Raw genomic sequence first — 23,012 nt, forward strand, 5'->3', positions numbered from 1 at the left:
TACCATACACAGCAATTAAGAATAGTTCTTTGGTGGTTTTTCTCATTAAAAAGTCTGAAAAAAGACAGCATCTGTATAACATTAGGATATAAATAAGACTGTGGTTTGAAAGAAATAGATAAACTGCTATTAGGTATATTATAGTATAAAAAATATACCTTGATAACAATGTGACCCTTTCTTGTTCCAGTGCGATCCAATTCCCTATGCTCTTTAACCATAACAATCTCTCCTTCCTCTTCTACCTTCTGCATGTTTTTCTCCACTTGGTTGAGGATGCGGCAATAATCTTGCTGAGCTATGCACACAAACTAGGGAAAATAGATTGCAAGAGACAAGTTCAAAGGTAATGGTTTCTAAAATGTTAAGAGTACTTTGTCCAACCTGCCCTGCTGTCTAGAATACCTTAGTCCAAGTGTAAGGGATGCTATAGATTTGCTATCCTCAAATGTAGCAGAAACTATGAAGTCAGACCTTTAACTTCATGAGATTGATTAATAACCCCCATTAAAGCTCATTATTATTACCTTCTTTTTACTTTTATGGCACATACATATTTTTCTAAATTAGTTTTCCAGCTAAATGCAGGATAAATGCAGAAGTTGAACTTCTACAGGTTCCACCACTTCTCTGATTTTGGAACTGTTCACTATCACAAGGGCTACCATAAGCAATTTTTCTGTTATCACTGCAGATATAGTGCTTTATGAAATGAATATCCAAATGTGCCTTATGATCATTTCTGCTACACTAAGTGGTTGAATAAGCCAGGATGATATATTCTGTTATAATTCTTGCCTTAGGAAAGTGCATGATTAATTGATAAAATATGAATTAATGCCTATCAAAGAAATCTCATATCTCTATCCTTCTCCTATTGCCCTAAATAAAAGCTAAATCTGAATTGACATTTATTTTAAGGAAATTCCTAATTTCCATCTTGAGGGCATATAAAAAGTAAATGATGAAAGGAAAATGCCTTTTTAACAGTTGCTTCTACAATTAAAATAAGCAGCTATTTCCCCCTTTTAATCAGAATATTATTGCCAAGCATAATAAAGTAAAATAAAATATGTGATTCCTTCCACCTGACAGTCATGTCCTCACCCTTTCACAACATGCAAGTTTTTAACTGAACACACCACACTTGTGCAGTGTCCAGTTTTTATCACCCAGGGTTGTTGATGAACTATTTTGGTTCTAGAAATGAATGTACTGGAATGTTTAAAATCACAGCTTTTTATATTCTTGGATACAACTGCAGCTGAGATTCTCCCTCTGTCTAACTACCAACTGCTGAGGCCGTCAGAGGGAGAAGCAGCAGCAGCAAGGCACTCCTCTCTCTATCTGTTATGAATATGAATCTAAATTATCCTGTATTTAATACAAACTAATTACATTTTGTAAGCCACAATGGGTGGGCTTTACCTTGAAATACAGCATTTAAGAACAAAGAAAGAAATGAATAAATATTCATATATTTCAAATTAATATTCTTTCACTTAAAATTCATAAGAATGTGATATTTACTAACAAGTGTTGCAAATAGGTTCATTAACCACAAACACTGGATATTCATTTTGGTTTTTTGACAGATCAATGAGGCCGCGCTTGAGACACTGAAGTTATATTACAGCCACAAGTTTACATCACTTAATTTTCTCATATTTATGGCACATAATGGCTTTGTTCAGCTGCAATACAGTTTAGTGCTATGTGAGTGAGCCTCAGGCTGGCCAGCTCACCTCTCCATATTCCTCCTTTGGCACAGCGATGGGTAGGAGTGCAGAAGCAGTCACTTCCATTTTTAACTAACTTAAGGTTTTAGTTAACTGAACGACCCCAGTTGGCAGTTGTCCAAACCTGGATAAACCTTGGCTGTTCTTTTTATGGTTTAGTAAACAACTTCATACTGTGGTTTATTATTGTTGTTGCTACCCTTGTTATATTAATTGCCTTCTAAATTTACAGTTTCAAGGCGATTTAAATGTAAAATAATTCTTAAAAAAATTAAAACACAAACATATTTAAAACAGGATGAAGACCCTAACAAGTAGTCAGTTGTTAAGACCTATTTATCCAGATGGGAAAGCCTGTTGACATTTCCCAAACCCATAGATTAGGCATAGATCTCCAGATCTATGGCGTACGAGCGGCAGGGACTCCTTTATGAGACTCCCTCTGCCTTCGCTGGCATGGGTGAGCTACCTCTTTCTGGTTGTATTCCCTTGGAAGACACAGCCCACCCTCACAGGTGAAGGCAGCCAGGCAGTAGCCAAGTGTGTGCTTTGCCCCAGTACCACCACCAGGCAGCCTCTGCACCACTTCACAAGGTGTACGGTGCAAGCCACCCTATCCAGCCTTGCAGAACAGGGCTGCCTGATGCTGCTGGCGAGCGTTGGGCCTGGTATCAGCATCAGGGAGTCTCTGTACCACGAGGCTGCCTTCACGTGGGTGGCTGGGCTCCATCTTTCCTCCTGGGGTCTATCACTCACAAAGCTGTTTTTCCTCAGCCACACCCAACTGTCCCACAGCTGACACCATATGACAGCAGGTGTGAAGAATGCCAAGCTGCGGCTGCAAAGACACACTAGAGTAGTGCACTCCTGGTGTGGGACTTACATTTGTTGTCTTTTGCATTTTGTGTCAAATGCAAGCTCTGCTTTGTTCCACTTAGGAGCTATTCAATTAAATTTAGTGCTGATTGTGCATTGTTGGCGATTGGCTCCACTTAGAACTCCCGACTGGAACTTCTGAATGAAGTTATCTCTTCTAAGAGTGGCACTTGCATTTTGCACTGAATTTAAATCCACCGCCAAATGCAAGAATCACTCTAGGCATGAATCTTTTCAGCTTGAATTCAAGCTGAGACTCTGCAAAGAAAAAGTTCCTTTGCAAGCATAGCTTGAATTCATCCTGAGACCACAAAGGAGGAAGTGGATGCTCTTAAGAGTGGCTCCTGATTCCTTTGCCAAGGGTTCAAAGTTAGGTCACCTGATGTTTTATGTTATGTTATGTTGTTATGTTATGTTATGTTATGTTATGTTATGTTATGTTATGTTATGTTATGTTATGTTATGTTATGTTATGTTATGTTGTTATGTTATGTCATGTGAGTGGCAGGTGGGTGATCCTGACCACCTGTCAAAAGTGGCCTGTGGAGGGTAGGGGAATTCTGGATCCAACCCACTGGACAGTTTTGTCATAGAGTAACCACATATTCTGATCTCTTCCACACAGCTGTGCTGGAGAAGAGAGGAAAACACACCAATAATAATTCAGCATTACATCTGAACCTGTCATATATTTGCATGTTATTCTAACGGGTAATTCAGATTTTATTTTCTACCTGGCAATCATCCACTTTGGTTCTCATTACTCCTTTCATGTATTCTTTGTCCATGGTAGGGGAAACACCAAAACTGTTTCCCATGCATAATATTTCTGATCTTCCTTCAGGATGGGTTACTTCCACAGAACCATTCAAAATAACAGACCAGGAGTCCAGCTAAAAATGAAACATAGAGTTTGAGACATACAAACATAGGAAAACCATTTCACCTTTTTAGGTATCATTGTGTGAATTTGTTTTTCAATAAATGCTTGCAAAAGGGAAATGAAAAAAGCGGGAAAGTACACGTATACATAATAAAAAACCACTTCAAGATCCTGCAGTTTTACCAAGATAAACTTTACACATGTACAGACGTTAAAGGAGATGCAGACATATCTACTGGATATGCTGCCTTATTTATCAGCTACTTTTAAGGCAAAGAAGATAAAACATTGTATTTGCTTCTGCTATAAGCAGTATGGAACAGGACAGCTAACCTTTTCAGACCCATGGGTCACATTTGAGCTTGCCAAACCATCTGAGGGCTGCGTGACACATGGCTCCTGATCTCTCAAGCTCTTTCTTACACTTGCTTGCTCTGCTCTCTCTTCAGGATCTGCACGCAGACAGGTACACTTCGAGCACACTTTCCCCATGCCTACAACACTCACTGATATCACACACTAAATGCTGATATCGCACACCCAACGCTGATATCACACACCCAACGCTGATATCACACACCCAACGCTGATATCACACACCCAATGCTGATATCGCGCACCCAACGCTGTTATCACACACCCAACACTAATATCACACGACCAAACCAGACAGCACACTATCGCTTTCACTCCTGACTCTCCTCAACTCCTCTGATCAAAAGATGCTCTACGCCAAGCTGGCAGTTTTAGAACACGGAGGGTGGGGCAGTTGGCAGTTATAGATCACTGCAGTTGCTGCAACTAATTTGCATCTGATGTTATCTGTCAAACGCTGATATCGCACACCCAACGCTGATATCGCAGACCCAACGCTGATTTCGCACACCCAATGCTGATATCGCACACCCAACGCTGATATCGCACACCCAACGCTGATATCGCACACCCAACGCTGATATCGCACACCCAACGCTGATATCGCACACCCAACGCTGATATCGCACACCCAGCGCTGATATCGCACACCCAGCGCTGATATCACACACCCAACGCTGATATCACACGACCAAACCAGACAGCACTCTATCACTTTCACTCTTGACTCTCCTCAACTCCTCTGATCAAAAGATGCTCTAAGCCAAGCTGGCAGTTTTAGAACACGGAGGGTGGGGCAGTTGGCAGTTATAGATCACTGCAGTTGCTGCAACTAATTTGCATCTGATGTTATCGGTCAAACTGAAGCCTTGTGGTTGTAAGGAAGGGCTTGCAAATACAGGAACATAGGAAGCTGCATACATTTAATACCATTTTTCACTGGCATAACATTCAGGCTACATTACACCCATCTGTGATCTACTACAAATGTGAAAGTGAACTGAAGTCTAAGTCCAAGCTACATTAACAATATTCTGTTCAGCTAATGGTTATCTGTAAGCACCGGTGCAAAAATATTTGGGGGGGGGGGTTAAGAACATAAAAAAGAAGTTTTAGATCTCTCAGGAAGGACCACTGAATTATGCAACTACTTACCTCTTCTCCATCATTTAGAACTATGGTCCCCGCCCTTTCTACAACTGCAAACACCATCACAGCACAGAGTTCTCTCCTCACTGACATTGTCATATTAGCGAAAGCGGGTAACTGATGCATGAATTCCAGGAGTTGTTCTAAGGAATAATGAACTCACTGAGTTAAACATGTATAAGCAATGACAACTACTTGATAATGAGATTTTAGGAATATGCCATGGGATTCTAAGCTTTTATTATTCTACAATGTGTTGTTTACTGTATTTTCATTATATTCTACAGGTTTAACATGTCATAAATCTTACGACGTTTCAAGCATTTTACAACTTCCTTTTGTTTATAATATTAAAAATCTTTTTTTGTTAAAGTGTCATTTAGTAAAATTTTGGAAAATAAAATACATGTTAAAGAAACTGCAAATGCCACTAACATTGGGTTTCTTACCAATATCATCATCTGTCCTGTCTATTGGGTCTTTCTCCAGGCAATCTCTAACAATATCCCTGCTCATTAGAGGATCAGAAGCCCTCTCAATATCCTCTTCATCATCATCATCCTCAGAATCCACTGCTGTCTCTGGTAACCCACTCAGATCCATATCGCCAGCTTCACTCTCTGTGGCCTGAAATGATCATTAAGTATTGAGAAAAAAACATTCAGAGGCCTCTTATAATACTAAACACAACTCAAAACATGTACATGAAGCGAATTTAATATTTACTCCACGGACAAGCCAAGGTTCATTTTTTCTCAGCACTTTTCCATTACCTATGGGAAGTATATAACAGGAATTCACTGTATTTTGGGTAAAGTAGACACACCTGGAACATACTTAAATCAAAAGCAAGATTAATATATTTGTGGGTGCTGCTTAGTCCCATTTTCAAACCCATCTAAAGTATTACATGTTCGCGATGAAACCTAGGACACTGACATCAATTAATCACTCACTTCAGTCATGAACTCAGCAGGTGAGCACCACCAAAGGCAAAGCAGAGCTACCAAGAAGCAAATGGGATGCTTCAGCATGCTTTGGGGAGCTCTTATGTTTTATTATCAGACATTATCAGAATAATGTCTGATTGGGGCAGAAAAATTGGGATGCTGCTGGAATGCAATAGGGTATCCTACAAGAGGACATGGATGGAACCATGAATAGAAAAACTCCACGCTGCAGCATCTGGATGCAGGTCACATTTGTATCGTGAAATTGCAAACAGCCAGTCTATCAGATATGAGAGTTAACTTCCAGACACTGTACGTGTACCAGAGAGGAAGAACACTATCTCCCAATTCTAATCTGCTCTGTCGATCATATGGAAATCAGAAAATCCAGCCAACACATGGCTTAAGGTCATTAATAGGTACCCAGAGGTGAATACATTTTATTGTTTCAGTTCTAAGATGGAACACTTAATAAATCCCAAACATATTTGCCTGCCGTCTGAAATAAAGCTGCTTTTTCTGCAGAAGTAGATTTAATGCCACAGCATCTGCTAAGCGTCAACTGTTATGATTTGAAGGAGATGAAAACTATTGAGAATGCTCTGTAAACCATTGCTTTCCAAACTGATGTTTACTAGACTTGGGGCTAAAATATTAAAGGTCAGATAGCAGTAGAAAAGGTCAAGTATGTTTTTTTTAAAAAAAAAATTAATTTGAGATATGAGATTATATGAGATGCACATGCTAGACTTTCCACAGATATTCTATCCTTATAGAATTTTAAAAAGTTGTTTTCAATGGAGAGCTGGATAAATGCTCTAGCATAAAAATTGTGGATTTGACACTCTAGCCAAGCTATTCCAAGTACTGTACTGAAAAGATTTTTCCTACTGTAACAAATTTATCTGCCCCCCCATAAACTTTTTGTTTTAGTCTTAACTGATAGTCACTTTTCCCTTATAGACTCAATTTAGAGGTATTAATCGATTAACCACCCAAATACACTGTGCTTTATTTCAGCCCAATAATGTGGCCTTGCCAGATTTGTTCAGCTAATCTAGTACAGTGGTACCCCGCAAGACGAATGCCTCGCAAGACGGAAAACCCGCAAGACGAAAGGGTTTTCTGTTTTGGAGGCGCTTCGCAAGACGAATTTCCCTATGGGCTTGCATCGCAAGACGAAAGCCCATAGGGAAATGCTGGCGGTCGGGAGCAAAGACTTTCGCCCACAGCCGGCCTTCAGAAGAGGACCTCTTCTGAAGGCCGGCGGGGGGCAAAAGTCTTTGCTCCCCCCCGCCTGCCTTCCCCCCCCCCCGCCTGCCCCGGGCGATCTTAAAATGCTGGCGGGCGGGAGCGAAGCGTTCGCTGCCGACCCCCAGCATTTTAAAATCTCCCCGGGACAGCAGAGAAGTCGGGAGCATTTTAAAATCTCCCCGTGTCCCGGGGAGATTTTAAAATGCTGGGGGGCTGCCGACCCCCAGCATTTTAAAATCTCCCCGGGACAGCAGAGACTTCTCTGTCCCGGGGAGATTTTAAAATGCTGGGGGTCAGGAGCGAAGCGTTCGCTGCCGACCCCCAGCATTTTAAAATCTCCCCGTGTCCCGGGGAGATTTTAAAATGCTGGGGGTCGGGAGCGCTTCGCTGCCGACCCCCAGCATTTTAAAACGCTGTTCCGAAGCGGGGGGCGGGAACAGCTGCCGCAGCCGCCCCGCTTCGGAACGCTGTTCCGAAGCGGGGAGGGGGGGCGGGAACAGCTGCCGCAGCCGCCCCGCTTCGGAACGCTGTTCCGAAGCGGGGAGGGGGGGCGGGAACATCTGCCCCAGCCGCCCCACTTCGGAACGCTGTTCCGAAGCGGGGAGGGGGGGCGGGAACATCTGCCCCAGCCGCCCCACTTCGGAACGCTGTTCCGAAGCGGGGAGGGGGGCGGGAACATCTGCCCCAGCCGCCCCACTTCGGAACGCTGTTCCGAAGCGGGGAGGGGGGGCGGGAACAGCTGCCCCAGCCGCCCCACTTCGGAACGCTGTTCCGAAGCGGGGAGGGGGGCGGGAACATCTGCCCCAGCCGCCCCACTTCGGAACGCTGTTCCGAAGCGGGGAGGGGGGGCGGGAACATCTGCCCCAGCCGCCCCACTTCGGAACGCTGTTCCGAAGCGGGGAGGGGGGGCGGGAACATCTGCCCCAGCCGCCCCACTTCGGAACGCTGTTCCGAAGCGGGGAGGGGGGGCGGGAACACCTGCCCCAGCCGCCCCACTTCGGAACGCTGTTCCGAAGCGGGGCTGGGGGCGGGAACACCTTCTGAAGGCGGGCAGGGGGCGAAAGTCTTTGTCCCCCCTGCCTGCCTTCCCAGGGGCTTTTAAATCGCCCCGGACAGCGGAGAAGTCCTCCGCTGTCCGGGGCGATTTTAAAATGCCGCCCACCAGCATTTTAAGATCGCCTGGACAGCGGAGAAGTCCTCCGCTGTCCCGGGGTTTTTTAAAATGCTGGGGGTGGGAAGAAAAGCCCTTGTCCCCCCCCCCCCAGCCTTCAGAAGAGGTCCGGGGACAGACTGTCCCCGGACCTGGTCTGAAGGCGGTTTCCCTAGGAACGCATTAATTGATTTTCAATGCATTCCTATGGGAAACCGTGCATCGCAAGACGAAAAACTCGCAAGACGAAGAGACTTGCGGAACGAATTAATTTCGTCTTGCGAGGCACCACTGTATCATCTACTCTAACAAGCAACAGGTTTCCAGGACCTCAAGTTTTATCTCTGGTTAAAAGCCATTTTAGCAGAAAATCTAAGGTCTAAAACCTGACCTAGTATACAGTCACTTTCTATGTTTCTTAAGCAAACAAATTATTAGCCATGTTGAACACAAACTATACTATTTGCATAGACTTTATCTTTAAGGATCATAGACCGCATGCTTCTGTAAACCAGGAGGCGGCAGGAGAGGGCTTTTGCACTTGTGAACTTTCTATTGGCACTGGGGCTGGCCACTGTGGGAAACAGGATGCTGTGCTACAAGGGTGAGAAAACTTTCAGGCCAGAGTCACATTCTTATCTTCCCACCCCTGCTGGGCCAAATATGACAGGTGTGGGGAGCTTCACAGTGCAGAATTCTGATCGTAAGGTATTTACAGTGCTCTTTGAAAGCTTTTTTGGCAAATAGCCTTGCACTGCTGTTTAAACCTCTGAAGACTGGAATTCAGAAACACCTTTCTAGGATGCAACAGGAACACTTGTCTAGATGCACCCTAACTGAAAGCAAATATTCAAAAATTGAAATGAAGCAACAAGACCATGTCAATTGTATAATATTCCCAGTGACAGATTATTATACATGCCTTTGCTTCCTAAGCCTAGGCTTTAATTATCAGCCACTGCTCTGTTTCAAGGAGTTCGTCAGGATTAGCTTTTACTGTATTTGTGGACTAGTGCAAATGATACACACAACTTCAAACTGAATAAACTATACTGGGGTGGAAGAATTCAAGTTCAAGCAATCTGTTGAGCATCTAAGTATGTAGTGAAATTATGTCAAATTGGAATATCACTTGTGTTAAATTTGGCTGAATATGATGAAGTTTCTCTTTTTTCTTTTTTTGGGTGTATGAGTATACTTAATCAATTGATTAAAAGCTACCTCCACAGAGTGGCCAGGTTATATGGACAGCTGATGATAATGCCATTAGGTCAGACCATGCATCAAAGTCCAATAAAAAGTTATGACCACCATATGGATGCATAATTATTCAAAAGTGGTTCATAGCAGCCTCTACATAAAGACCACATTTTTTAAACTGGCACCATAACATCCATTTATTCTTTTTTTTTTTCAATTGGTAACAAACAAAGAAGGTAAGTGCCCCTTAAATTAGTGTGGCCAGGCACCGTGGTGTACTGGTGTACTGACGACTCTTAACATCCAAATTGAAGTCTAAATCATGAGGTATGGTGACTGCAGCCTTTGGGCAATGTGGGGAAGGTATTGGATGTTTCGTTACCTAATATTATCCATCCGATCGCCGCTGTCAGTATTTTTGAAGATACAATCTAGCCTTAAAGGCCAGGAATTTGTTATGGACGTGAAATTTGGGATAGCACAACATTCCAAGAAAAGCTTGAATGCTACACAATACTACTGTTTTGCAGGCAGAGAGCAAACTGCTTACCCTGACCCTGCAAAAGTATTAGAATTTTTCAGTATATTCAAAGGAACCTCAATGACCTCTTACAAATAGTGATTGTAGGAAATTTCATATTGGCAAGTAATTCTTGTTTTAAATGGATTTGTCTTTTATGTATAACACATGACATACAATTTTAGAAACAAACATAAATATTTAAACAGGAATATTCTCAGATTATTGCCGAAAGCATCTCAAGATTCAGCTTCATGATTTATTCAACTCAAAGGGACGTCTATGAATATATTTTCATTGCACAGTTGCTCTTAAACCTGCAGTATTAAATACTTCATATGAAGCAAATACCGGAAAGAGTTAACTGAGCATACAACACCATAAGTAATATTTGCAGCTACTATTTTTTACTCCATAATCAAACATAAGGTGAACCATTACTTCTGGGTATGATTTGTGAATGTCTCCATAAGAAGGTGCCCAAACAACTAAAGGAAGAAACCACACTAACAAAACCCACAGTGTAGTCAGTAACATTAATATTTACATAATTTACCATTTTAAAAAGAGTAAGTATAATATATATGGATATCAACCTTCTGAGAACTACAAAAGTCTCTTATCTTCCACAATTCATTTTCTAGTTCATTTATTTGTGTTTACTAGACTATGTTAAATAACAAATGATGGATAGTAGTTTTTATTAAGTGCTTGTTCAATTCAATAAAGTAACATACTCATCTATTTCCCAACCTATAAACAAAGTCACCTGCAACAATGTGAAAACAGAAAGTAGTCTCTAGTACAGCACCACAGAACAAAACATTACAAAGCAAAATATGCATTTTAATTTCTATTGATCACGTCATAAACAACTACTAATTCTACATTGGCATAATACCAGCTCTCACAAATACTTTACTGACCCCTCCTGACACTGTTGTTGCCCTTTCCTTTCAAATTACTTTCTTCCACACACTTCTCACTGGAGGTTACTGTGGTGGTGGCTTTTGCACTTCCAAATTCTCCCTGCTTCTGCTGACCTCTCATTCCACTGCCTCCCAAATTCATTCCGCAAAAATCTGTTCCCCTTTGCATCTCATCTCTATATTTCTATCCTGTATCACCTCCTGGCCACTCTCAACTTTCCATTCAGACTCCGACAACTTCTGTACCTTTCTCTTGTGATTTCAAACTTAACATTCATTGTCTCTGTGACACAGCTGCTTCCCATCTCCTGTCCCTCATTCCTTCTATGTTTGCTTTGGGATGCATTCCCTTACATACGACTTTGGGCATTTTCTTGTTCTCTACTTCACTTGGAAATGCTCCGCTTGTGCCACAGAGTTCATCCAATCTGAGCAACACATTCTCTCCTTCAACATGCACACTCTCTGCCTTCTGTATATTCTACTTCTTGCTCCATTTGCCACCTGCAGTCAAGTGGTGCAAGGCTTTCTTGGGAACATTGCCTACTTCTCTGTCATGTCTCCCTTTTGCTCTTCAGGGGTTAAGTATAGTTCATCAACCAACTCTAGATTTGTTTGCCCCAGCTCTCTCAACTAACTATTGACCCCTCTAAACACCCCAGCCTTTAGCCAACATCCTCAAGTCAATCTCTTTGAGTCAAACAACACATAATGATGAATACATAGCCTAATGATATGTGGTCATTTTTAAAACAGCTGCTGCCAGGAGGAAAGGACAATACAAGTAGGATCTTATTGTTTAGGAGGAAGGTTAACCCTTTCCCCTTGCATTATGTTTCTGACATACATTGCATACCAGTTTACTGTTTCTCACCAAACTAAGGGGAAAGATTTGCTTGGACCAAAATGCAGGTGTAAAGGGTAGATCCACCTCACACACATGGTCCTGATTTACTCATGTAAATGAGAATTTCTGTTCATCACACAATCATGAACACAGTATCCAAAATGCACATCTTTCATCTCATTTCCAGTTATTTTGCCTCTTAAACCTACTTCAACCATTTTTTGCTTTCTCTTTGGTTGACTATTATGTTGTCCTTTATTACCTGCCCCATGATCCTGACTCCTGGGTGTCATATCTTTTTATCACAAATATCCTTCCACATATTAAATTTCTCCCCATCCTCTGGCTCCTTCCTTCCTGCATCTAAACACGCCTCTCTTTTTCACATTCTTAAAAAAATGATTAGAGGCTTTACCCTTTGCTTTTGAATCTCTGGACTGTGCCACGTACTTCCCTGTCTTAAATTTCTCTCAATTCCTCTCTTAGTTCCCTGTAATCTGGCTTCTACCTCGTGAACTCCACTGAAGCTACCCTCATCAAATCACTCCTCAATGCCAAATCCAAAAGGTCTCTATTTATCTTCTTCTTCTTCTCATTGGTGCCTTTGTTGCCTCTAATACAGTTCATTACTTTTTCTGCTTCGCTCCTTTTACGTACTCTGTTTCTATGGCTCTGTTCTTAGCTGGTTTATTTCCTATCAGTCTAATTACTCGATCACTGTTTCCATAGGGAAAGTTCTTCTCTGCTGAACCTCCACAGGGAGTTATTCTCAGCCTTCTGCTATTTTCTCTAACTATACTGTCCCTTAGTGACTTCATTAAACTTTGTGGCTTTCAGTACACACTGATGACACCCAACTCTACCTCTCTGTCCAATAACTTTCCTCCTACATCCAATCCTTCATTACCAACTGCTTTTTGGTTTCCCTGTTTTATGTTTCATTGTTGTCTCAACACATACAGGGCTGAACTTTCCTACTGAACCTTACTGTCTTTGCACATGCCCCTTATCCATTGAAAAGATTACTACCCACTTGTTGATCAGACACTTGCTGATCAGCTTTGTGTTTATCTTTAATTCCTCCACTCCATTTTATACAATCTGTTAAGTCAAGTTGCTTCTCCCGGTACAACTTTATGAAAATAGCCCCTCTGACTTTTGTGCAGCAGTTTGGTTCATGCTCTAATCATCCCCCAACTTGAATTGCTATTCTCTCTAGCTTGCTGTTGTCACATTTAGCCCTCTCTCATCTCCATCCTCTATTTTGCTGCCAAAATCATTCATTGCTCAGACTATAAAACCACCCTCCCTAAACACCTGCACTGGCTTGCTCTTACCTTAATCATCCTTACCCTCTTTGTTACTGCTTCCATGTTGAACATTAGATTTGTTAGTGCCTCCTGGTAGAGAGTACTTTGTTATCTTGTAAAGCACCATACACATTATGGTACAATAGCATAAAGGAAATTGACTAGATACTTGCAGAATAAGGGGCACATGAACCAATCTACTGAGTATGAAGAAAAGACTGAGATGACACAAGACCAATATCCGTAAGCACAACCCTAATGGGATGAAGATACTGTATTCAGGATAACTTATTCTGCAAGAAGCCTCCAAATGTAAAAGTACTGAACAATGTTACCTTTCTTTATATCTCAAGATTGTGTATTCTCTTCTTGGTTCAGCTTTTTGATTTGGTTTGTAATTTTGGATGGTTCACTGCATCAGAAGAGCAAGACTAAGCAAATGCCTGGCTGCTCAATTCTGTTGTAATTCAATGCTTAATAAGGTGATCCAGATGGAGGGAGTCCCTAAAGGAAACAGGTTAAGCCACAGACCTGTTGGAAACAAGGAAAACACTAGGTACCCCCTTGATTTTGGGGACAATAGGGTATAAATAAGTCATGAGATTGCACTAGTTCCCTGAGTTATAGACTGAATATCTTGGATAATCAGTGCTATATTGTAATAGTCACATGATACAGCCAAAGACTGAAGCCATTATATTAATATTGTTGAATCAATATATGTTTGCTTAGTCTATCACTTACAATGATTTTATCTTCTGGATTTAGTTCGACCAAAGGGCTATCTTTTGCTTTGTTTTTGGTTATTCCACCTTCAAAACCCCAGTGAAAATTAAGTTGCTCTTTGAATTGCTTATTATTATTTTTAAGAAAAAAAGTATCAAAGAAGTGAGAAAGTGTGGAGAACTTCTCATGGATAGGTGCACAATTTTGTTGTTACTTTCAAGTTGGCCAAGGCACGTTTCTTAATGTTCTTTCAATCATTCTACAAATCATCTCGCTGGTACTCTATCTACCATTCTTCAACCTTCCTGTGTGTTTTCCTTCTCTGGAACCTCCTTAAATTCTCGGCTGGACTCAGCTGTGTAGTTGACAACTGCTCATTGTTATGGTTTTAAGTGAAGGCCTTTTACTTTTAAATAAATCAGTGTTGAAAGACATTAAAAGGTAAAAGGAAGAACTTCCATTAAAAAGCAAAATCAGCAAGTGCACCATGCTCAGGAATTCAGTATCCAGCCACCCTTTCCCCCCACACTTCATTTAAAGTTCAGTAGGAAATGTTGTGAGGTAATCCCTCCTATGGATCAAACATCCCAGGCAGACAGAGAGACTGCGGAGTGCTAATAAATATTTAAAGTATAGAGAAATGTACACCCAACCCATGGACACCTTGGAGCAATAAAGTAAATTCTAAACCCTGTGCTCACCAAAAATTTCAAAAGAAATGCAAAAGTGTCCTGAGAATGGGGATGGGGTGCCTTTTCACAGGTTTTTTTGTGTGTGAAACTGGAAGGCAGCATTTGGCTAATGTGCCTTTGTCTGCATTTTGCAGTAAGCAACTAGGACAGGTGATCCCAAAGGATGTGATATGCACTAATTATTTGATTCATTTTGAGGTTCACCAGTAAAAAACACATTGGCCCTAAAAATACAGTGTTTTGCTTCCAGGAATCCCATTTGCTTCACACTCCATTTTGGCTAGTTTCCTGTTGCTGGGAGTTAGCTAGTATAGGGAAGGTTTGATCTGATAGTATATTTAGAACATACTGATCACTGGACACCAAAATTACCACTTGACAATTATCAGTTCAATGGAGTTGACCAGCAAACTGGCCCAATGATTTCCAAAACTTTAAACTAACCTACAGACTGATTGAAGCGCCCCACAGGCACAATATGTCTAGCTGCAGATCTGAAAAGGCAGAGGAGGGAAACCCTGCTTTTTCAGGTTTTGCAGGGGCTTCACTTGAGCTTCAGGAAGTACCAGCATCACTCTCTCTGCCTACCATGGGGAGGGGAAAGCCGCTTTGCAAGACCCGAACATAGGTTTTCCTCATCTGGTGTGGGGAAGCAGGGGGGAGGAAGAAGCCTATTTTACAAGCACCATTAAACTCAAGAGAAGCCTCTTTCACAGCAGATCAGAAAACAGAAGGGAAAACCCTGTTTTTTAATTCCACTGTGAAAAGGGGTTCTCTCGAAGACACATTGCTTGTAAAATACCAGCATCTGTCTCTCCAGCCCCTGAAATGGCTTAAAGCGGCAAAGTGCTGTTAGAACCAGCCACCTGCCTCTGTCTAAAGGGAACATGAGGGCTAGCTTAAAGCGGCAAAGTGTCATTTGACCCAGTCTCTCCCATTCTTTAAAGAGCTGTTTCAAACAGCATTTTGCTCTGCTTCTTTCAGCAGGAGGAAGACAGCAGTGGTACCCTCTCCCCCTCATCCTTAAATAAGAAGGGAAGGGGTTCCAAACCCTGTCCTCTTGCCCAACAGTTGGTATCACCAGCAACATCAGCTAATGGGTGGATGTAACTTGGGAAAAATGGAACCCCTTAAGTGACCCAGGGGCTGGCAGTTCCATACCCCTGCTCTACATTATAGTTCTTCTACAAGACTTGAGCAAACAATCTTCACACAATCATCATAACCATTCAAGATCACATCTTTGTATTCCAATCAATACAAAAGCAGAGGGGTCAAACTGAGCTACAGACTACGTATCTATAATCAGACCCTTACCTTCTCACAATATTTGTTTTATTGTGGGACAATCAATCCCAACCTTTAGTAATTACATCCTACATTTATTCTGAATTCAAACTTTTTCCCCCTTAGGCATTTCTTAATATACAATTTAAGACATAATCATAGAATGAACTTGCAGAAATGCCCCACCACCATCACCAACGGCTGTTTACTTTGTTCTTCATGACAATGTTTTGGACTCTGAAAGTGTTATGAACCATATCCCTAAATCTACTAATTATTTCCTGTTACCTTACATACTAGAAACATAGGAAGCTGCCTTATACCAGCTCAGACCATTAGTCCATCTACCTCACTACTGTCTATGCTGATTGGCAGTGGCTCTCCAGAGTTTCATACAGGAGTCTTTCCCAGCCTTATCAGGAATGCCCAGGATTGAAGCTAGGATCACTAGCACAACCCTTCTCAAGCTGTATGTAATGTGCTTACATTGAAACATGTTCAGTCCCAGGCTAGGCTCTTCCTGTTCTACTTCACTTTCTAATCTGAGTTTTAATTATTTTAACCTACTGTTTCTAATCATTTATTTGTTTATTTTTTTGTTTCATGTCTGCTCTTACCCTGATTTTGTGTTATAAACTGCACTGGGAACTGTTTGGTTGAAGGGCACTTGATATGTTAAATAAACCAGCCAACAAAAAAAGTGGAACAAATAGTAAGATGTCACTTGTAGAAGGTTAGCTATTTCATGTGCGTGCATGCATGCGCAAACTGATTGCGCTGTTCAAAAGTAAAGACCCTTTTGTAAGAAACAAGTTTTATTTATGACATCTGGATAGTTTGCCTTCTACTTAAATGGATGGCAAGCCATTGTGAAATTGCTATGACTGCACTGAAATAACAAAGCATGATGTTCCCATCATTATCTTCATATCATCCAGATTTCTACCAAATTACTAATTACCCAGAGTAAACAAGGTCTTCCTCCATTAAGCATGCAGGAAAGTGTGTATCTCAACCAGTAGGGCTATAAAGTGTCATTTGCCTCCAAAGGTTCTAACTGGCATTTGCAAATGAATCTGTTTTCTAATTAAAAAAATTTAAAAAAATACATGAACACAGAATAGGGAAAGGAGATGGGTGGGCGTGGGTATAAGATTCTGTAGACTATGAAACTAACCACTACAATTTAACCGAATTCTCCCAATCTCCATGTAGTGATTTTGCTGGTCGCCATTTTTAAAATACTGACTTAGCTCAATTACAACTGTTCACTATCATACCTGGTAGATATCAGACAGGCTGCTGCTTCCAGAGTCGCTAGTGATACTACATCCTGAATGACTAGATGAAACGTGGGTCACCTGTGGGTGGAGACTGTCAGTAAGGTGCAGTTTTGTGAAATCTGCAGGAAGCTGTAGACAGAAACAGAAAAGGCATAATTAAATTGTGTACCTAGGCATTCACTTCATAAACATTTGAATGATTAACAGTACTCATCAGTACTAAAACCATACAAAATTCATTAAGCAAATCCTTAAGGACAGAAGGGTTGAGAGGGTGTTTCAAATGTATGCTTTGTAAATATGTGACAAACATAAACATTACTATGGCTGTTGCTGTAAATGTAAGAATGGAATATGACTTGCTAAGAACAAACCCTTTAGTGAGCATTTACTCATGATTCCCACTGGAATCATGTGAACGGTCTCAAAGGAATCAGTGGGAGTTACCATGACTGTATTTAGGATGGTAGTCACTGGCTTTTGTGAGATGAACACCTGTTAATGCACAAATACTTGTGCCAAGTAGGGTTGAGGGAGCAATGCTTAAATATTGGAATATGTTTCAAACTTGTTTGATTCAGTTTTTAGAAACTAATGAGAAGTAGGAAAATATTTCTTAATTTGTGAGGCAGAAATGCAAAACTATAGCTATGTATCATGCAACATGTAAGCAACTGAAATTGTGTTAAACAAAGAAAGCTCTGAAATTTCTATAGTCTGGTTTTTTAAAAAACAAAACATGATGCTCATGGCTAGCATAACCTCTCAACTGCTGTGTTGTTGTTGTTTAAACACAGGTTGGTTGACAACATAAAATACTTTTTTGGGGGGTTGTACTATTTTTTTCTAAGCAGTAATCTGAAGTAACAAATAAATAGTAAAATTATTTATCTCTCTAACCCTTAATTGTTCATTCGGAACCTATGTTGGTCAACTACAATCACCATTCATTTTATGCTTCTCCCATAGTGCACAAATTTCCAGAGGAACCAAAAGATACAGACCCCTGTGATGAATGCATACTTAATAAGAATTTAGAGGTAGTTTCCCAAGCTTTAGACATCCTTACCAGTGTTTTTCTGGAAAGTTCCCACACTCCAGACCCTCTCATTCTATTAGAATGAAAGTGGATTGGGGAGAGAATGGGACAGGAATAATAAACCTGCCTTTGCTATCTGCTCTAGCTACTTTCTTTGTTTCCAGTTCCCCTATAGGAAATGAACCAGCAGAAGATGGAGCTCAGCTAGATTAGTCTCTATCTGGTTGCCCTCTACCCAAACTACAGCTTTTAAAGAAGTTACAAGACACTACTGAAAAGCATGGCTCCAAAGAGCCACACAGTCCTCTTTAAATATTTCCACAGCTGAGCCTGAAGCGATTCAGCTGATATTGACAGTGGGAGGTTATGGAAGAAGCTACTACTTGTCAGCTAAGCACAGTAATAAGATCATTCCAAAGCAAACCTAGGTCTTCCCCACTACTGGACTCCACTTTCGAAATATTGTTTAACTAAATCATTGCACACACAAAATAACATCCATTAGTACAATGGAACTTCCCTTCTCCTACTCACCCTGCCCCCTCAAACATGCCCCCAGAGCAGATTTTGGGGTAGCGCAGGGAACAGGCGGTAAGTGAAAAGGAATGGAAAACTATGTTGCCTTTGCAGAAGTCATTCCACACATACACAATAATTTAGTTGGATACAACTCTAAATATCTGCATGTTAAACTAAGTGCCTAAAACCCCCACTCCTTGAACTGCTCATATGTAGACCTAAGACAAACCATGGCTAAGTGCAAACATGTGGGTTCCTCAAGAGGAGATTATGGCCACTTTGGTCTTGCATTGGCCCTGCTGCACTGCAGCGAACTAATTCATGGCTTGGCTTCATGCTGCAAACAAGGTTTGTTATTGGTTTATAACTCGTTGCTTGTCTGGAGAAAATAAACCACAAGCCCTGGTTTAAATGAACACACTTGATAAGTTCACAGCAGTGCAGCAGGACCAGATGAGCAGCAAATTTGCTACAATCTCCTCTCTGGGAGGCTGAACACACAAAGCCATGGTTTGGCGTACACACACACACACACACAGAGAGAGAGAGAGAGAGAGAGAGAGAGAGAGAGAGAGAATAAGGCTTCACAGGTCAAAACATTTACAGAATACCATCACCATGTATAGAGAACACTTCAATGTAGAGTTATGATTCGTGTGTGTGTGTGTGTGTGTGTGTGTGTGTGTGTGTGTGCAAGGTGGCCACACCTCCAGTTGGTTTGTAGGCCCCAGAAAGTTGGCCAAGGTGGAATTAGCCCTACCCTCAAAACAGGCTAGCCACCCTTGCTCTACAAATGTTCTTCTTTTTTCTGGTATTCAGGACTGCTCTTTTGTTCTTTTGTCTCTATCAAAGCCAGATTCCAAAAACTAAAGCAGAATTACACGGTGCTGTTAAACACTGATCTAGGAAGCACCATTTTGTACTAATTAAAACTAGCATACTGATGAAGAGTATTACCCAAGAGTCATTTATGGGGTGGGGCAAATGGGGAAAAACAACAGAATACAGAAGTGTTTGTTAAAAGTAGCCTAGAGAATATGGATGCAGAAATGTAAATTCGTTATTGTTACTATAGTTCACAGTTACTGTACTTTAGTTTTATTCCACCAAAAAATAGAATAGTCAGTTACAATTCTAAAGTGATTGTGATTAAATATTTAGGAAAACAAATTATGACCCATTCTAAAGCAGCAATTTCTCAGTGTTAAAGCTCATCAGTATTTCAATAGGAAATTGTAAGGAATAACTGGGTCTCTTACTTAAGGAAAGTATGGAAGGGCCATTGAAATGCTCTGTTAGTCATCATTTCTGAGTGACCTTATAAAGAATCATAACTATGGCTGACACAGATTAACAAAGTCCAAAGACAAAGGCATTTCAAGGTCCTGTGGTAAATTATTAAAATAGATTTTCTATATTGTTTCAATTCTACAAAGCTAACATAAATACATTTTTTAAGTGTACTGTTCTGGAATCTTGACTATACCACAGGGTTGTCATACACTATTCCCTCTCAGACCCTTTCCAGCAACATGATTGTAACACTGAGCTACTTTGCAGAGTGGAGGTAACTCACACATTCGCAGCCACATCACCCCCTATAATATGATACAATATTGGACTTTGTTGTGCAGGCCATTTTTTTCAATCCGCCTTTGCTGCTAACCATTTTGTTTTGGGGTGCCCAGTTACATCACTAAAATCCTTTTTATTGTGAGGATAACATGGTGAGGGAGAAAATAATGTATGCCTCATTGAGATCACTACAGTAAAGCTGGGATATAAACTGAATAAACAAAATTAACAAATGTACTTCACCCACCCACCCCCAGTCCATTTCCCAACAAACTCTCTTTGCCTGTTACTCTCACTCAGCAATCTATTAAACTCCCAGGCTTCTCTCAAAACAGTTTAGTAATGAGTATGTGAAGGGACACCCTTCTGAATTCCTGTTGCCCAACATTAGCCATAAAAATGCATTTTAAACAAAGATTACAAATATTTTATGCAATTCATGGGTAATAATGACACTTACTAGACATTCCTCTTGACCCAACACAACAAACTATTTCCCAAAAGTCACAGTACAGAGATATATTTTCCCCTAAACAACCCCAGCAAAGTCTGTAGAAGAAAAACACACATATCTTGCCAACTTTTGAGCATCAAAAGTCAAGTGGTTAACAAAATCAGAACAGTTTCTTATCCTTTCTATCCCCAAATTGGCATGAACCATCCTCAAGCTTACCTTTCCTATGATGCCAAGTTTCAAATCAATCCATTGAACTATTTTCTAACTGTACTGTCTTCCCTCCCCCCAAAAAATTATCATTATAATGGTAGGATTCAATATAGCTGGCTCACACTTAACATAGTGTCAATACTGTGGCCCTATAAATCCTGACAAGTGATGGTTAACACTTCATGCATCTGTTTTTTAAAAAATCTTCTATAATTTATTTTGAACAAATTACATCCTCACAAGAATACAACTAGAAATGCAAAAATGAGGGAGGAGCAGATTTTAAAAGAGAGGGAAAGAAGAAATGAAATAAAATTACAGACCAAGTAATAATACAAAGGCTTTGCACAATGTACTACAGTAAGCAACATTAGGCACAAGGTTGTCATAACAATACTGTAAATCAAACAGTAATTTCTTGTTCTTCCAGGTGTGAGGGAGTGTTATCCAATACCTCTTTACTCAGGAAACAATATTACCACATTCAAAGGTATACAAAGGCTGGGGGTTATCTCTTATTAGCAAAATCAACAAAGTCATGTATCAATTGAAGTGGACTGCAGCCCACAAAAGTACACTGTCATAAAAGCATACTGGTCTTTATTGGTTTTGCAGCCTCTTTTTTCTTTCTGCTCCTATAGACCAACACAGTGACCTGTCTCAAAATTGTTCACACAGAAATGCCAACACACAGTCAGAACTCTTGCTACCAAAATGGTTTCCCCTCAAATAGCTACACTGGCATTCTGTCTATCCTTACCTTCAAGTTCCCTTCATAGCCTTGACTCCCATATCTCACATTTCTAATATTCCAATACATCCCTCCCCATGATATTCTCTCAAGCTCCACCAACATCCAAAGATCTCCTGCTCCTTCAGTGGCAACCTCCTCTCCTTGCTGCACTGTATGTTTGGAATTTCCTTCAATGATACCAGCATGATGTCAGCTCTCTGACTTCATAAAAACAACATATGAGGACACCTCATTAGTTACTCCTGTCCTAACTATAGACCAGCCTGTAAGGAAGCCTAAGCACATGTGACCAAAATAATCACATAATGCTTCCCTATTAATTTCTGAAATAATTGAACACTGCCAGTTGAACAATAAGATCTAGGTTAAAAACAAGGTTTGCAGTTATTCGCCTTATACACTTCTTATTTCAAGGCAATTCATTTTCTTTCCTAACCAAGTGAAACATTGGAGGAAATATTAGTTGTATGGTTCAGTGATTTACAGGGCAGCAGTCAATATACCTAATTACAGAATAATGAACTGATTTCTATTGATTTCATTTATAGACATGCTGCACAAGGACATGCCCACCATAGTGTTAAATCTAACAGACAGTTTACACTGGAATGTAACTAATTAATCCTTTATGTTTGTATAGTTTTAGACAGCATGGAGTAGTTACTATAATTTCACATATATACCCTTCCACATCTGCTCTACGAACAAACTGTGGGGAAATATGCTACCCGTAAAGATCAGTGGACACACCAACTAAACTGCTCATTTACATAATAAGCATTATTTCATAGATTTTGTTCATATATTATAGAAATAAGGGTAATTTCCAACAACACCTTCATGGGTCAAGGAAAAACTAGGTTACAAGTCAGGTGTGTGTGCGCGCGCGCATGCACACACACACATTCAAGATTCATAATATATCTGGAAATAGGCAACTTAAGACAACAAATCTAGATGATGATTTATTCTCAAAAAAGAGGTATGTGTTAGAATAAAAAACGATTTCAAATACAAAGTATTACAACAACTGCATTAGTATCAATTGTTGGTGCCCTATGTGAAATAAGTTAGCAGGGACTAAAACTTTTCCTGTACTTACTCCAACTTTACAGAACAATCTTCTAAAGTGCCCAATGAAATCAAGGAGTACCTGTTGCTATAGCTGCTTTGACGCTAAACAGGTATGGTTTGATTGATGCTAGGCTGGAAAACCACAGGAAGCCACATTTAAGTTGTTCCAAGCTTCCAAAATAAGACTGGAACCCATGTAAAGTAAATAGCATGA

The 23,012-nt window shown here is 40.6% G+C and overlaps 1 protein-coding gene and 1 long non-coding RNA gene across 7 annotated transcripts in view; one reads left to right on the forward strand and one right to left on the reverse strand.

The window, feature by feature from the left end:
- The window catches only part of RAPGEF2 (Rap guanine nucleotide exchange factor 2), a 162,881-nt gene that overhangs the window by 29,083 nt on the left and 110,786 nt on the right, over window positions 1-23,012 (reverse strand). For all 6 annotated transcript variants that reach the window (XM_081208648.1, XM_081208649.1, XM_081208650.1 and 3 more), the window contains 5 exons: window positions 17,168-17,299; window positions 5,472-5,649; window positions 5,029-5,165; window positions 3,350-3,508; window positions 159-311 (listed from right to left, as the gene is read on the reverse strand). In XM_081208648.1, the coding sequence (XP_081064774.1) occupies window positions 159-311; window positions 3,350-3,508; window positions 5,029-5,165; window positions 5,472-5,649; window positions 17,168-17,299 (759 nt within the window). The remainder of the gene's footprint in view (window positions 1-158; window positions 312-3,349; window positions 3,509-5,028; window positions 5,166-5,471; window positions 5,650-17,167; window positions 17,300-23,012) is intronic.
- On the forward strand, window positions 266-21,707 carry LOC308595215. The gene is made up of 3 exons (XR_014011926.1): window positions 266-346; window positions 3,241-3,326; window positions 21,401-21,707. It is a non-coding gene; the product is annotated as an uncharacterized lncRNA (long non-coding RNA).

The sequence above is a fragment of the Podarcis bocagei genome (genome assembly GCF_964188305.1).
Source record: "Podarcis bocagei genome assembly, chromosome: 9".
NCBI lineage: Eukaryota > Metazoa > Chordata > Lepidosauria > Squamata > Lacertidae > Podarcis > Podarcis bocagei.